Below are 16,803 nucleotides of genomic sequence, written 5' to 3' on the forward strand. Positions count from 1 at the left end.
TTGTTAATACTAGCGATGTCTTGTAAATTTAAGCCACATTACTCAGGCAGAAATTCCAGCTGTTAAAACATAGATAATGGAAAACCAGCCTAAGTAGTGACCAACATTCTCAAAAGGGTTAAACACCAGCATTACACATTACTTGAACCATAAACTCGATTGCTTTGGGGTCATTGACAAGGTCATTATGACTCAAGTTTTCTGGTTGGTTTGGTTGTCGAATTCTACTTCATGGAAGAAAATTATATTACTTGCTTTTTAGTATTTTATTGGATTGTGCACTAAATTAAACACTGCATTTAAGACCACAGTGAACTCTCCAAATAATATGAAAAACTTCATTCTTAAATTTGTAGTTAATTTTGAAGTTAGCTTGACCTATGCAAAACAAAGCAATAAAAGTTTGGAATTTGCCTGTTTTCTATCATAATATCAATACTATTGTGTGTATGGTAAATTTTCTTCCTTTAAAATTTCTACATCTCAGCTGTATAAAGTTGCAAGAATAACATATTCAATCCTGAGGAATTAAGATGACTTGGATCAGTGTATTTTTTTGTCATATGCAGCTTAACAAGACAAAGGAAGCCTCTGCTTTAAAATCATGGCACAGAAGACCAATTAGTATGTTAAAAACCAGTGTCAAGTTGGTTGTTTGATAAAAATTAAGAACTCGGTTTTTATTGCCCATTCAGTTTTCAAATTTCCTGACAATACACAACAGTATCGAGAGAATACCTTTTCCTCATTAAAAAAAAAAAGAAAAAAAAAAGTCATGCGGGAAAGGGAAGCGTTAACTAACAAATAAGTGTACGTCCGTGTCACACCTCCATATTACTTCAAATTACATGCTGTCACTAATAAGGTCTTTGGGGATAAAATAAGTCATCTCTATAATTCTTCAGTACTTGATTTTATTTTTAACGACTGCCATGTGATATTATGTTCTATTCATCCTAACCTTTAATATATCAAACCTCGCAAGAGTTCATCATAAATTGTCAAAGTGTCTATGAAAATACGTTATCTTCAATAAATAGCGGGGGAAATTAAGAACACATCTATTTTTTCCTTTAGTTGTTACTAAAGCCAATGGCAATCAAAATATAGAAAAAATAGAACTGTGATACTGCTGTATGGGTAGCCCCAGGAAAGCATGTACAACAAAGAATAGCGTGATAACTTGTACGTGTTGTCTAGTTTTAAATCAACATACCTATCCACAGCTCTGTTTTGTGAGTTGTTTTAGATCTGTGAGAAAGTAGGCAAAGATCACACAACAAAGGAGATAAAACTATTTATTCAAACAATAAAAACAGCTGTGCATTTATTATATATCAGGTATTTTATTTGATACAGGGGATCAAAGATAAATGTAACATAGGCAGTTTCCTCAAGGAAGCCTCACAAACCAGTAGGGAATAGAGTCAAACAGACAGTTGTAATACAGAGGAGTAAAAGGGGGTTTTATATGATGCTTCAGGAGGACCCAGAATCCATATTAGGGCAGACAGATGGGTCAGATCAGGATTCCTGGAGGTGATAAGGTCTGTGCTGAATTTTTAATACTGTGTGGGCATTATTATCCTAAACACATTAATAAGTCCAAGAAAGATTAAAAAATCTACAAGCAGTCAGAATGGTTGGTACTCAAACTGTAAGAGCAGCATTTTAGAGATGAAGTATTTATGTATAAAGTCCCTTATGTAAATACCCTAAGGACTTTAGACTTTGTTTTCTGGAGTCTATGGGAAGTCACTGAAAGATTTTAAGTAGGGAGGTGATAAGAGGAAATTCACATTTCAGAAAGAAGTCTTTGGTAGCGGAGTAAAGAATTAGTGGCTGGGGAGACTGCTCAGGAGGCTGGTTAAAATTAAGGTGATAAATGGTAGAGGAGGGAATTAAATAAGTGCCATGGTGCAGGCAACAGCATTGAATATTGCAGATAGATACAGTAAAAAAAAAAAATCTGTTGGGGGTAATTTTATGAGAATAGTAGAGTGATAAGGCTTGGAGTTTTGTTTGCTACTGTGTTTCCTGTTCCAGGGCCAGGACCTGAGAAGTGGAAACTGATTTTTTTTTTTTCTGAATAATTACATAAATAATGGAAACTGATTTTCGCCATCAATCGTAAGGTGTGAGGCTGTCTACTGAATGTCAAGGGAGATCATGAGTTAGGGTGTCTGAGCACATAGCTGCTCAAAAGAGTTATAAAAGGACGTAACCAGGGAAACATACATCCCTTGGAAATTTTGAGGGCTGAGCTAAAAACCACTGGTTGTTAGTGATTGCTTTATATTTTTGAATGGTTTGCTTTAGCATCATCACTATCCTAGGTTTAGAAATGGCGAAGGTAGACATGTGGATAAGAGAATAAGGGGCAAAGTGAGGGCTGACTAAGGAGGAGAAGATGGGAAGGGACCTTTGTATTTTGAAAAAAATAAAAGGGTCTCAACTCTGGAGGTTTGTATTGGGTCAAAAATATTTATAATTTTATGATCATGTAAAAGAGCTGGGAGTGTGAGAAGCTGTGTGGAGCAATATCCTCATAGGAGCTGCGTTCATTTTTTAAGGCTGCTGTAACAAATTACCGTCAATTTAGTGGCTTAGAATGAAACAAATGTTTTATCTAATAATTCTGTAGATGAGAAGTCTAAAATGATTCTCACTGGAATAAAATCAAGATGTCAGTAGGGATGCATTCCTTCCAGAAGATCTCAGGGAAGAATCCATGACATTCTTTTTTCCAGCTTCTAGAGAACCACCCACATTCCTTAGCTCATGGCCCCATTCTTCCATCATCAGAGCCAGCAATGAATGGCGGGTCTAGTCTTCCCCACACTGCATTGCTTTGGTTGGTTTTTGGCTGCCATCCTCACATCTTCTCTGACTATTTTTAGGACTCATGTGATTACATTGGGCTCACCTGGCTAATTCAGGGTACTATCCCCATCTGAATGTCCTTAACTTAATCACGTCTGAAAAGTCCGTTTTGCTATGCAAAGTGAGACATTCATAGGTTCCGGGCGTTAGGACATGAACATTTTGAGGCTCCATAATTATGCCTAGTATGGGAGCTATGACTCAATTAAGGCAAGGAGGTATTGAAGCATGTTGTAAATTGAGTGTGGTTTTAGGGATTCACTTACCATGAAATAAGGATTTCAAAAGGCATGGTAGAAAGGTTTTAGAGAAGCAATAAAATTCGATCAGAAATATGGTTTTAGTAGTCATCTTATCTCCAATAGAAGTTGCCTTTCTGACCTTGTTCGTCTTTCATGATTTGTTCAGTGGAAATCTCATACTTGTTATCAACAAAGATTGATGGGTTAAAAAGAGGAGTTTTGAGTACATTCGCGAAAGAGGCAAACTCGGACTTCCCTGGTGGCACAGTGGTTAAGAATCCACCTGCCACTGCAGGGACATGGGTTCAAGCCCTGGTCCGGGAAGATCCCACATGCCGTGGAGCAACTGAGTCCACGAGCCACAACTACTGAAGCCCGTGCACCGAGAGCCAGTGCTCTGCAACAAAGAGAAGCTACCTCAGTGAGAAGCCCGCAGACAGCAACGAAGACCCAATGCAGACCAAAATAAATAATTTTTTTTTTTTTTTTTTTTTTTTTTTGCGGTACACGGGCCTCTCACTGTTGTGGCCTCTCCCGTTGCGGAGCACAGGCTCCAGATGCACAGGCTCAGCGGCCATGGCTTACGGGCCCAGCCGCTCTGCGGCATGTGGGATCCTCCCAGACCGGGGCACGAACCCGTGTCCCCTGCATCGGCAGGTGAACTCTCAACCACTGCGCCACCAAGGAAGCCCCCAAAAGTCTTGGTTTAAGAAAGTAGTTCAGTATATTTCTTCAACTGCTTTCTATGAGCAAACATTTGGACATTTGACTGTATTAGAGCAAGTATAGTATGTATACCCTACCTATTTTTACCAAATATTCTATAAAGTGGCAGTGACTAAAGGGGTAAACAAGTATTTCATTCATAGACTTGATCATTTCCTCCTCCATATAACAAACACTATGGATATGTTTGGCAAATTTAGATGAACCCCTTTCCTCTTAAGTATTAGCTGGGTAGACCAGTCATTCTAGCTCATTTCAACAAACATTTTCTTTTCATGTCATTGCAAATCTGTTGTCTGTGGGAAGCGAACACAAAAATGTTTCAAATTATTTACTGGCATTCTTTCTCTCTGCTGATTCGTGTGAAGTGTATAAATAGATAAACTTTTTTTTTTCTGGCTTAAAATATCAGCTTAGCCACACCTCTGGATTCAGAGGCCACATTTGTTCTCTAGGCTATGGTTCAGTTCCAAGAACAAGACTGGAGTTTTATAAGAGTCAGGTGAACTCTGCACTTATCAGAAAGGTCTTGAAATGGCAGGATCAAAATGGTGATTTTAGAGTATCAGAGAGAGAAAGAGGAATGTGTGTTGGATAAGAATGGCAAGAAAAGGACGGCATAGATAATGTGGAGTAAATAGGCTGTCTAGGAAAGTCCAGATCAAGTTCTAGAAAAGTGCATGCAACCCTTAAATGTTCCTCAGGACTTTGGATTGTTTGCAGGTTCATTATTCACAGGTGAGCGGGACTACTTACAGATGCCACAGCGGGCAGTATTGACAATATTCTATTGCAAAGTGGGGTTTTTTTTCTGACAAAATATTCTATATTGATTTTTAATTTTTTTTTTTTTTTGCGGTACGCGGGACTCTCACTGCTGTGGCCTCTCCCGCTGCGGAGCGCAGGCTCCGGACGCACAGGCTCAGTGGCCATGGCTCACGGGCCCAGCCGCTCCGTGGCATGTGGGATCCTCCCGGACCGGGGTACGAACCTGTGTCCCCTGCATCGGCAGGCGGACTCTCAACCACTGCGCCACCAGGGAAGCCCCTCTATATTGATTTTTATTGTCACTTTTCCAGACTACTTTTTTTTTTTAACTGAAACCACTTATAACACACTTAATGGAGATTACTTGTAAAAATATCCATTAATGAGAATTTTGCAATCTGAGAACATTCAGAAAAAGTTCTGTGGTTATGTGTTTGCAATAGGAACCAATAAAGTAGTTTTTCATGGAAATGTTTATTTTCAAAATCTCATTTGTGCAAAACCATACTGAAATGTTGTTCATAATATGGCATCAACTTCTACATGATATCCCAGTAATTATTTATGCAGTAATTCTCTAAATTATTAAATATTAGATGTCTATACAAAGAATATGCAATGAAGAATAAAAATGATTGGAAATAAATATTCCAAATTATTGATAGAAAATTTTATCATTTTCTTTTAGAGATTATTCAAAAAATCAATAATGGCCTTTGTGGAATAAATGCCCATTTCCATGTTTATCAGAGTCTCCTTTTTACTAACCTTTTTTTTTTTTTTCAGCAAGTCTCCATTCATTTGGAGTATTTAACTGACACATCTCAGAATAACTAATACTGGCTGATCAAGTGATTAAAAACTGCAAATTTCTTTCATTTCAGCACCTGCATCCTTTTTGAGAGAAGTGAGAAAACCCACATGGGCCTGAAAACCCACGTGTTTATTTATAAAATCCAGTTTGTTCCTAAATAACTTGATGTTTCTCACTGGTGCCCTATTTACAATACCTGTTTTGTAAATAATCAAGGTTGAATGTATTTTTTCTGAGAAATTAAATTCTTATTAAAGTTGGCAAATACATAATGGTTTTTCTGGTTTTCTTTAAAGGATCCCCTTTTTCACCTGGAATCACACAGATCTGAGAGAGGAAGGGGCAGATGTCCTTTTGATGCCAGCTCCTCATTCATCTCCACTTTAATTGGTAATTATCATGGCTGCAGACATCAGGTGGTAGTCATATTGATTTCGAAACTTCAGGCAGATTCTTTGGTGTTTCTTCATACACATTGCTGTGTCATATCTATTTATTGGTGCTGGGAGCATGGATATTAAATTTCAAGCCATACTCACCTGAGCCAATTTTACTCTAAAATAAGTGCAGCTGCTATGAAGTATGGACGTCTCATCCAGAAAACACAAATTGTCCCTTAATACCTGATAGAAGGTATTTTGTATTATGTCATTTATTGTTCACAAAATACAATTACGTAAATACTTTTTATAAAAATGTAGCTAGAGAAACCAAACTGTTTTAACATATGTTAATTCTTTATGTATTAATTACTCTGTGACTTTAGGGGAACTTCTAATATTCTCTCCTTGGTGCCTTTCTCTGTGTCAGTAGAATTCAGCAGAGAGTCGTCTCAATTTGGAACTTCAAAGTCATTCCTGTTAATTTAAAATGTAAGCTGTAGAGGTTGAGTGGCTCAAGCTATGTCCACGTTGGCATAATAGAATAAGCTGGCCATGTCTGATCTGGATTTCAATTGGATTTCAATTAAATTAGACAAGATACATGAAAATCTCACTTAAATCTCAGAAAAATCCTTTTTCTTTAATACAGTTTGGGACTGAAAATGGAACACCCTTATCAAATACTCCCGCACTGCTATGGTACAGACAGCTGATTGAGTTGCCAAGTGTAAAGTTGAAGAGAGCAAACCCTGACACCTCACAGAGGTGCTGTTAGGAATCATTCTGTCTCCTCAGTGTTGAGAGGTTCTCATGGATATGTGGTACAGATGTACAAGCTTCTGTTATTACATTTGCAGCACTTAGAGTTATCTGCTACTATTAGGTCATCCTGTTTACAGAAAATGAAAACATGTAAAATAACATGTAGAGATTTCCTATCCTAAATAAGTGGGTAAAACTTAAAACTCCCCACTGATGAGTAATCAACATATCTTATGCTGGACTGAGAGTTGATGCAGATGTTCCTGTATGTTCTAGAGACAACACGTTCCGTGCACTTATTCCAGACAGTTGATTCTGATGAGCCTTGCATCCGAGTTCCCACAGTCCCCTGTCGCAGTAATGGTACTCAGGTCCAAATAAGTAGAGCTTTTATATATACGGATATTTATTTGTAGAACAAAAATCTTACGTTAGCTCTAACCAGCAGGGAAGGTTTTATTTACTACAGCTTCATAATTTAAAAGTGCTTTAAGATGAGAATTTCACATAGTGATTAGTTCTTTAGGAGCTTGAATAAAGAGATATTTTTAAAGAATATAAGTTTTTTTTTTTTGCGATACGTGAACCTCTCACTGTTGTGGCCTCTCCCGTTGCGGAGCACAGGCTCCGGACGCGCAGGCTCAGCGGCCATGGCTCACGGACCCAGCCGTTCTGCGGCTCGTGGGATCTTCCCGGACCGGGGCACGAACCCTCGTCCCTGCATCGGCAGGCGGACTCTCAACCACTGCACCATCAGGGAAGCCCAAGAATATAAGATTTTTAAGAAAATACTGTGATATCCTGAGTTCCGCTACTCACTCATATATGTGTGTGTGTAAACACAATATGAGGAGGGGAGATTTTAAATATGGAAATTGAGTTGCTTAAGTCAGTTTGGACTTAGTAGGAATCAGAACCTTAAGAATGCCACTTTTGGAGAATGCCAGATTCATAAATGTTAGAAATTCGTGGTAGATTGGCAGCATACGAGTTAAAATACATGCATTTGATAGACTCATACAATTTTTTTCTAATGTTTTTAGTGATTTTTGTAACTTCATAGATTTAAGATTTGAATATGTCTGGAAGAAAGAGACTGTCTTATCATCTTTCTTTTACCATACAATATATTGCACAGAAAAGGCCTCCTATAAATATCGACTGAATGAAATACTCCCTGAGCTTCCTAAACAAACAAACCAAAAATAAATTTGGGGATAGTATTCACAAGAATATTATAAAAGGTATTGAAAGTCAAAAATTACACAGTAAACGCTACTTCTCTAGTAAAATCCTAAGAAGATTGGAAGAGAACACCATTTATTTTGAACATTTCTTTTAATGGTTAAAAGTAATTTTTTTTTAGCCACTCACCACTCAGCCTCCTTGGAGCTTGTTTTTGCATGAAACCAGGAATTTGAAACTGAATTTTTTTTAAGAGGGGAAATATTACTGGAGGGACATTTCCAAGTGAATTTCATTGAACTTCCAAATCGAATTACACGATGCTAAAATGTGAAGTGCTTGCCATCTGGGTGACTGTTTCGCTTATTCAGAAAAGAAATCAAATCATCAGAGCCCTCCAAGCTAAACACAAAAGTTATAGAATAATCCCTGCAAAGAGCAGAAATAAAAATATAATTCTTCTCATTTATCCGCTAGCTTTCATCCCAAAGTACCTTTGAGATATCATTCACTTACTGTGGATATGCAGCAGCCACTGGGATGGAAATCTGATAACCTATGTGAGCCAGCAACTCTTTAAAAGACAGGAAGTAGAAATAATTCACCCAATTGAAAAAGCAGCAGGAATTTGGACTGGAAAAAATGGAGCTACCTGAGTTGGAATTTGGTGGGCTTGGTGCAGCTTACTCTGACAGGAAAAGAATGCATTAATGTGGAATTTTATGACTGCACATGTTCTCTGCCGATGGGTTAGGACAGGACTCCAGCAAAAAGGTGACCATCTTTAGACCATTTCTGCTTCTTTGTTTCTTTGTTAATTATAGGTCACACTTAACTTTTAATACCTGTTCACATTAAGATTCACTTTCATCATTAAAAAAAAAAACGTCAAATTTGTAACAATAGTCATAAAACTAACAAGGCCCCCAAAGAAAAAAACATGCTCACACATCTGAGAATTTCTTATAACTTTAGATACAAGTTTCATTTTATTTAACCTAAATTCTGTTGACTTAAGATCACATGGAGTAAAAGCTTACTGAAAAACTAAGTAAGGAATAAATATTATTTGTTAGGTGAAAGACAGGTTAATGAACACTTTTATAAAATTTATAGTCTAATTTAGAATGGAAATGTTAGTAACTAGCAATGATTCTGTGTGAAACAAGATTTAAGGAGTGAAACAAGATTTAAGGAGTAATAGCTCTTTATTGAGCTATGTTCTATATGTTCAGAAGCCAATCAAAATGAAATCATACATTAATTAGGTTTGCTCTTTAAATGTCACTTTGTATTAACAGAATTTACCTTGGTGGTATATAAATTCATATCACAGGTACACTATTTCTATATGTTTAACCACTCTTTCCCTCTACGGTGATTACTAATATTACATTTAAAGTGGTCTTAAATAACTGGTTGAAGAATGCAAGACATTATAATCGGGTTTTAAAAACAGTTTTTTGAAACAATGAATTACTTAGTAAAATGAATTGCTGCATTACTTGTCTGTACCTTTCAAGTCAGCGAAAGTTACTTAGGACTTATCTTGCCACTAAAAATTATTAGGTTTGGTGGCCGGCCAAATAAAAATTCAGGAAGGGGCTTCCCTGGTGGCGCAGTGGTTGAGAGTCCGCCTGCCGATGCAGGGGACACGGGTTCATGCCCCGGTCCGGGTAGATCCCACATGCCGCGAAGCGGCTGGGCCCGTGAGCCATGGCCGCTGAGCCTGCGCGTCCGGAGCCTGTGCTCCGCAACGGGAGAGGCCACAACAGTGAGAGGCCCACGTACCGCAAAAAAATAAATAAATAAAAATAAAAACCAGGAAATATTTTCTTTATGTCATATGTCATTTTGGTCAGGAAGGAAAAGTATTAGCTGACTTTTTTGCATCAGTTTACATTTGATATAATATTGCAGTATTCTTTTTGTTAAGTTGATAGTGCCTTCAGTAACTTTGGGATTTCTTTAATAGTTTGTCAGCTCAATTCTATTGCTACTGTTTTAAAACGTTTCATTCTGACCCAGATTTTTATTACCAGTTCTAGGTGTAATTTAATACATACCATACCTAAAGTACCTAAGGTATGCTAATGTACATGTTACTAGTGTTTGGGGGAAAACCACTCTGATTTGTCAGGTACCTTTTCACACTTTGCTTTTGAAAGTGCTAGCTTTGTTGTTAGAATTTTTAGGATACTTTCAAGTTAAAGACTTACTGAATTTTATATCAACAAATAACCATGAATGAGGTATTTCATGGTCACCAAAATTTTCTTTCTGCCCTTTTCATGTCTTATGTTACATTTTACAGCAAATAAAACTACAAAAGTTTACAGCTGCTGAAATTTTCTTCCTGCACTTTTATTCATCATAATGAGACCTTTGTGAATATATCCCCTCATTACAAATTCTGTGAATTAAAGGTCAATGTCAGTTGAATGAAAGGGAGTCGGAATTCATGCAGGGAAAATTTAAGTGATTATCTCAAGCTCTTAATACCATTAAAACTTTTTTTACAAATAAATGTTTCTATTTTATTAACTGTATATTCAAGGCAGAATTACAAATGAATAGTTCTGGCACAAAATAGGACTTCATAAATGTTAGAAAAATAAATGAAATCATCGAAATGAAGGTAAAGTGTATGTCTTTACAATGACAACCTCTATAAACATAAGTGAATGTGCTGGCTCGTTTCTTGAATTCGTCCCAACTGTGTAGAAGCTTATGCCTTTAGCATGTTCCTGTGCCTAAAGAATATCTGTAATTTCTTATCCAGGTTAAGACTGCTGTGGTTTGTCATTTGGCAGTATGCCAGGTATCCACATGCTTACTGTTGCTTCTGGCCATTAACTGCTAGTTGCTAATGAGCTATTTGAATACTTGCTTATGGTTTCCTGAAAAAAAGAAGAAAAAAAATGTCGTCTTCAATTCCCCATTGACATTCTCCCCCTTAGAAATCTGATTTGACCATGCTGGTAGCAATGTCACTGTTTTGCCACCAGGGAAACTCAGTACTGTCATGGATGCTAGCAAATGCAAATGAACAGATTCAGAACGCAGTTTTCTTTTTTCCTTCATACGTCAGAAACCACCTTCTTGACATTGATAGCTAATGCGAGCTATTTGCCAAAGCAAAAACAAACAGAAAGTCCAAACATAACATAACTAATAAAAGGACCTGCTTTTCCTGATTTCTTTCAGCATCCTGCACAGACCGTGAGCGTAAACCGGGAGGTTGGAACCTGTGGACCATTCTTACCCATCCTCATCCTCCCAAGTGCATTTTGTTTCTCGTTGCAATTATGCATGTAATAATCACCCTGTGAAACAGTGCAAAAGTAGAATGATTTTCTAACAAAACGATACAGTTCAGTTATAAAATGAGGTAGTTAAATCCATCTTTAGCCATGTCTTTTCCATGAGACGAACATGTTTCACATTATTCAGATTTGTAGACATTTACAACATAAATAGGAGAAATGCTTGAGCAAGACTTAAGAAAATAAGAAGGGCATGAAAAACTGAATTTTTCTCACTGAACACTTAAAATCTGTATTTACAACATGGCGAGTAAAAACTCTAATCGATTAATAATACCATCTATGAACTAAGCTCTTGATAAGGTTGATAAAATATTAAGGCAATTAAGTATGTTTCACTAAAACTTCAACTGGAGTTTGTATTGTAAAAAAAGGAGTTGTGTAGAAAAGTATTTTACTTATGCATTTTAACTTAGAATTATTCACAATGGGTTTGTTTTTGTATCGCCAAGGTCAAATGATTGTTTTATTTTCTTTCCTACAAACTAGTTGAGAGTAGACACAGTCTTTTGGGGCTGAAACTATTGGGGACAAATACTAGAAGAAAATAGAGTCCCTGTGTTCCTGGATTAAAATTGTTAAATATAGTCTTTTTGAGGAACAAAGACTCAAAGAACTCTGCTATTCATATAAATGCCAACAGTTTTTTCTTTCTTTTGATATTTTCTCCCTGAAGCATTTTTGAAAAATCAGAATCTTGTCCTGAGGTTTTTGTTTTTATTGTATTTCATAGTTTTTTAAAAAATTTGAACACTAAAGGTTTTAGATTTATTCACTTGTTAATTAACTCATTAGTGCCATTCTTTGATTCAACAAATGCTTATTGAGCATTTTCTGTATTCCAGACGCTCTACAGGATATTGGTGACAAAAGAATATAATAAGACACATCAAGAAGTCTGCATTCTAGTGAGGAATAATGTCAAACACAGGAGACAAACTATAGTAGGATGAGAAATATGATAGGCATGGGGGCTATGGTGGTACTAGGAGCTACTAAACTAACACAAGTTCGGTCAGGGAAAGCTTCATGGAGAAAGTGGGCCGTGGCCAGGTAAATGGGAGGTGAAGTGGGAAGGGGGGGGAGGTGCAGAATTCCAGGCAAAGAACATACAAATCAAAAAACGGGCAGCAGAGAGAACAGAAAAGCTTGGCAACCTCAGGAAATCACTTGTACACCTCTCTGATTGTCCAAATAACCGAGGCAGTGAGATTCCGAACAGTTTTGCCACAAGCAGTAGGTTTGGGGCTGGGGGCTTAGTTTGCCAGATTTCCAGTGCAGAATTGTTTCCACTCTTCTGGTATCTGTACACAGAGACTCTTGTTGAACATGACAATGATAAGTTACATTCACCTGTCAAAATACCCTGCAGATGTGTTTTATTTTTTAATGATAACCAACTAACATTAACATAACATCAGTTACCATCAGAAGCCAGTGCTATAACAATGAAACATATGGCATACAAGTCAAATTGGTTATTTATATTCAGAATATCAAAATAGATACCAGTAAACTTTGTGACCAGGCTAATACATTTATTAAATATCATGTCTGTATAGACATAGAAAACTAAAAATTTGAGTAGTTCTGTTCTTATCATTGAAAATCTAAAACATATTTTACTATTTGTATGAAATTTTTTTTAATCCGTGAAAATATGAATTATCCAGATATTATTTTTTGCTCTATACAATACCAAAATATTGATTCACAAATTGTCTCTATACCAAATAGTTATACTTTTAAAGTTTTCAACTAGAAACTATGTATTTGCCATAAATAATATCAATTATAATAATGTTGATTATTTTTGCTCATTTAATTACTATTAGTTAACTTTGTGCCTAAAGCTTTATTTTCATTATTTTTCATTAAAGTGTTTATTTTTTCTTAGGAAAGTATGTTACCAAACATCATTATTATCTATTACTATAAATTTATTTTGTTCTTCACACTGATAATAAAATATTAAAGGAGAATCTTTCCCTTCTGAGGAAAATCTAATGTTTCCAACAGGAACACAGTTGGTTCAGTTTACATAGCATATAGTTTTTAGCACCTGTCTAGTAGCTTCTTTGAAGTTTAAGTCATACAGTTCATATTGTATTATTTGAATTGTTCACAAACCATTTTCTTTTATCTGGATACAAAAAGGGAAATTGGGTAAATTTGGTACTATATCATCTTTTCCTTTTTGCAGATAACCTGCCCTGGATGTATATTTGGTATCATATGGCTCCATCTAGTGGCTACAAGGGGAACTTTTTTGTTAAATTTGTAGAATTGATTACAAGTAGAATTTGGAAACAGTGTTCAAATTGGGATAAGTGCAAGAAAATTGATGTGAACTAAAATAAAGATTATTTTTCCAAAGTAATATTTTCAGATATAAAAGTTCTGTAAATATTTTAGGAAATTGAATTACATTAAATATGAAAAACTTAAGGAATATAAAACTCATGATTTTAAAGAAATCTTTTTTTTGTACCCATTATGAATGAAACATTCAGTCCAGTCCATATTAGAAAAATAAGTTCTGTTTAGGACAGTTTTACAAAATGGCCTTTTTATTTTATTACTGTATTTTATTGAAGTATAGTTGATTTACATATATATATTCTTTTTCAGATTCTTTTCCATTATAGGTTATTACAAGATATTGATAATAGTTCCCTGTGCTATACAGTAGATCCTTGTTGTTTATCCATTTAATGTATAGTAGTATGTATCTATTAATCCCAGATTCCCAATTTATTCCACCCCTCCCTTTCTCCTTTGGTAACCATAAGTTTGTTTTCTATGTCTGTGGGTCTATTTCTGTTTTGTAAATAAGTTCATTTGTATCATTTTTTTTTAGATTCCACATGTAAGTGATAACACATGATATTTCTTTCTGTGTCTGACTTATTTCACTTAGCATGAAAATCTCCAGGTCCATCCATGTAAGATGGCCTTTATATTTTTATGGAAACTATAACCAAGTACAATAATTTTTTAAAATTTCAGAACAACCCTTGCTCTGGTGGTTCAATAGTCAAGTAACTCTTGTGCGTGAACTCGTTCATTTCTGCCATAGAGTTGATGATCTCCAAGGCCTTTTAATGAATTCAGCATGACTCTCTTTTATCTATGTTCAAGTAGTACAGATTGAACCCCACATATGGTTCATATCCCTAACCACTGAATACATTTTATCCCAAAATACTCTTTTTCCACATGGATATAAAACTTCTGGTGAAGACAGCGCTGATTGAATTTGATACAAATTATGTCGTTCTTCCCCCCTTCTAGTTTCAAAGAATATGCTTAAATAAGAGTTCTGATATAACTCTTCTCTACCAAATTTTATTTTCTTAAGTCCGGAAATAAAGCATCTTTATTTTTTAGTTTTTTTTATTTTCTTTATCATATTTCTCATTCAGCGTGTATTGACTATACCGGATGAACTAAACAAATACAGCTTCTTTTTTAATTTGTTGTCTTGAAAATTTTCAAATACAAAGAAAAATTGAAAGAGGAATAAAAAATTTATAGCATTTACCTTGGCCCACCAACTGTTAATATTCTACCACATTTGCCTCTGTCTCTCCTGTCTCTCTCTCTCTCTCTCTCTCACTTATTATAATATATATAGTTTAAAAGTGAATTCCTTTGCGAAGGACCTGAATTTTATTTATTTGTATCTTGTATAGTTTTTAAGTATCCATAGTGGGTTTTGTGAACCAAAAAAACCATTTATGGTTACTTGTCTTTTTGTAAATGAAGAATAGTTTATTATAGTAACATTTATCAAAACTTAGCTTTCTTGTTTTTAAATTCAATTTATAGCTCACTTTTCTTTTTCTAAATCTAAATCTAACAAAAGCAATCATCTTTACTTTTTAAAAATTGTTAGTTATCTCAAGGTGGAAATAAACTTCTTACAGTGATCCTATTTACAACTCAGTTGATTACTTTCTCAAATTTTAAACCATACAAATATATTTACTCTGTTCAAGTTTTTTAAAGTTTTAAAGACCTTACCTTAGAGAAAACCCTTCATAAATATCGAAACAATTTTTAAATCTAATCAATAAAATTTATAAATATGACACTCAAGTTTTGTTGCAGCTAACTTCGTTCGTTCTGTTGACTGCCTGATTAAATTATGAGCTCTTTCTGTCGTTTCTGTCTAAATAAGCCACACACTTACAAATTAAATGACAACTAATTGGGTTATATACAGCTTTGTCAGACTTTGTGGTTCCTGCCTTAAAATCATGTCGATGGAAGCAATTTCTTACTACAAGAAGAATTTGAGTTAGCTGACTCACATATAATACCAGTCCTAATACTAATACCAATACAATACTAATACCCTGATGATATGAAGGTTAAAAGAAGTTTATTAAAATACCATAAAGCCAGGTTATTTATCAAATACTCATGTAGGCCTTAGTATATACCAGCTACTCTTCTAAATGCTTTACTCTTAACAACACTTCTGAGTTCTATTCCCTTATTTGTAAATGTGGAAACTGAGGCGCAGAGAAGTTAAGCAATTTGCCCAAGTTCACACATCTAGTAAGTGGCAGAGTCGCAATTCAAACCCTGGCCATCTGACTGTACCATATATGCTCTTAGAAGTAGTATCTGTTTCATTAGGCCGTATACACGGGAAACCTGGATATGTTTATTGTAACTGTAGTTTTACACATTGTCATCAGACCCAGAAACGAATACTGACTTATCTGATGTTTTCCTGCAGGTAGTGAATTGTTTGCTGGACTCTACAGTGACTACTGGGGCAGAGACGCTGCCATTTTCAGGAGCCTGGGGCGACTGGCTCATATCCGCACTGAACACGATGACGAGCGCCTGTTGAAAGGTAGGATTGAGGAGAAAAGCATATGTAAATCAGAACGGAAAGCAAGTCCAGAGCTCTTGGGAAACTTGCCATTTTGATAACGATAACAATACAGATGTAATTTATAGTTTTCACAAATTTCAGGGGTTTTTTCCTTAGCAATATTACCGAATTAAAATATTATATATGATATATGTATATCATTTTATAGCAGAGTGGATCCGCTTTAGTATACAACCAGATTACCCTCATAGCAATAGTTAGAAATCAAGACTTAAATGAACAAGACAAATATATGAAAAGTGAAAACCCCTTTCATCCAATAAGTTGCTTTGTTTTCTCTTGTCAGTTGGTATAATTTTGCATGAATTGATTGCTTTGCTTTGCTTGTTTTAATAGGACCACATTGTACTTGAGAGACAAATGAAATTCTAAGAGAGTCACTAGGCATTCATTTACATAGAATCCTTTGTAAGGAATCATGTGTATATTTTGGCACATTGGTATATCTAGGGGCTAAAATCATTTTATAGTGAGTGGTTTCATTATTTTCAGCCTTTTTATTAAGCTTTAGAGTGCATAATCATTATTGGCAGCATTTTATCATTAAAGTATTTGACATTCCGTATCAGTCAAAGGTCATCCCCTCAGATCCCTTTGATTACAAATACAAAAACTTAAACTGGTCTTCCATGAGCTGGACTGATAGATAATTTATGAATTAAAAAAATAATGATAGACTTCTTTACTAAAATATTTTACATATATTGAGTTTAATATATGCCTCCCATATATACATGGGAGGAAATTCATGGAGATTATTATCATGCTGCTCTTAATCTGTTCTTCTTTGAATTCATTTCAG

The 16,803-nt window shown here is 35.4% G+C and overlaps 1 protein-coding gene across 1 annotated transcript in view; it reads left to right on the forward strand.

The window, feature by feature from the left end:
* Positions 1-16,803, forward strand: part of SEMA3E (semaphorin 3E) — a 108,688-nt gene that overhangs the window by 52,651 nt on the left and 39,234 nt on the right. The window contains exons 4-5 of the mRNA XM_022562640.2: positions 5,730-5,823; positions 15,840-15,959. Coding sequence (XP_022418348.2) covers positions 5,730-5,823; positions 15,840-15,959 — 214 coding nt within the window. The remainder of the gene's footprint in view (positions 1-5,729; positions 5,824-15,839; positions 15,960-16,803) is intronic.

The sequence above is a fragment of the Delphinapterus leucas genome, chromosome 9, assembly GCF_059928025.1.
Source record: "Delphinapterus leucas isolate spDelLeu-1000000601 "Yukka" chromosome 9, BTC_Dleu_Yukka2, whole genome shotgun sequence".
NCBI lineage: Eukaryota > Metazoa > Chordata > Mammalia > Artiodactyla > Monodontidae > Delphinapterus > Delphinapterus leucas.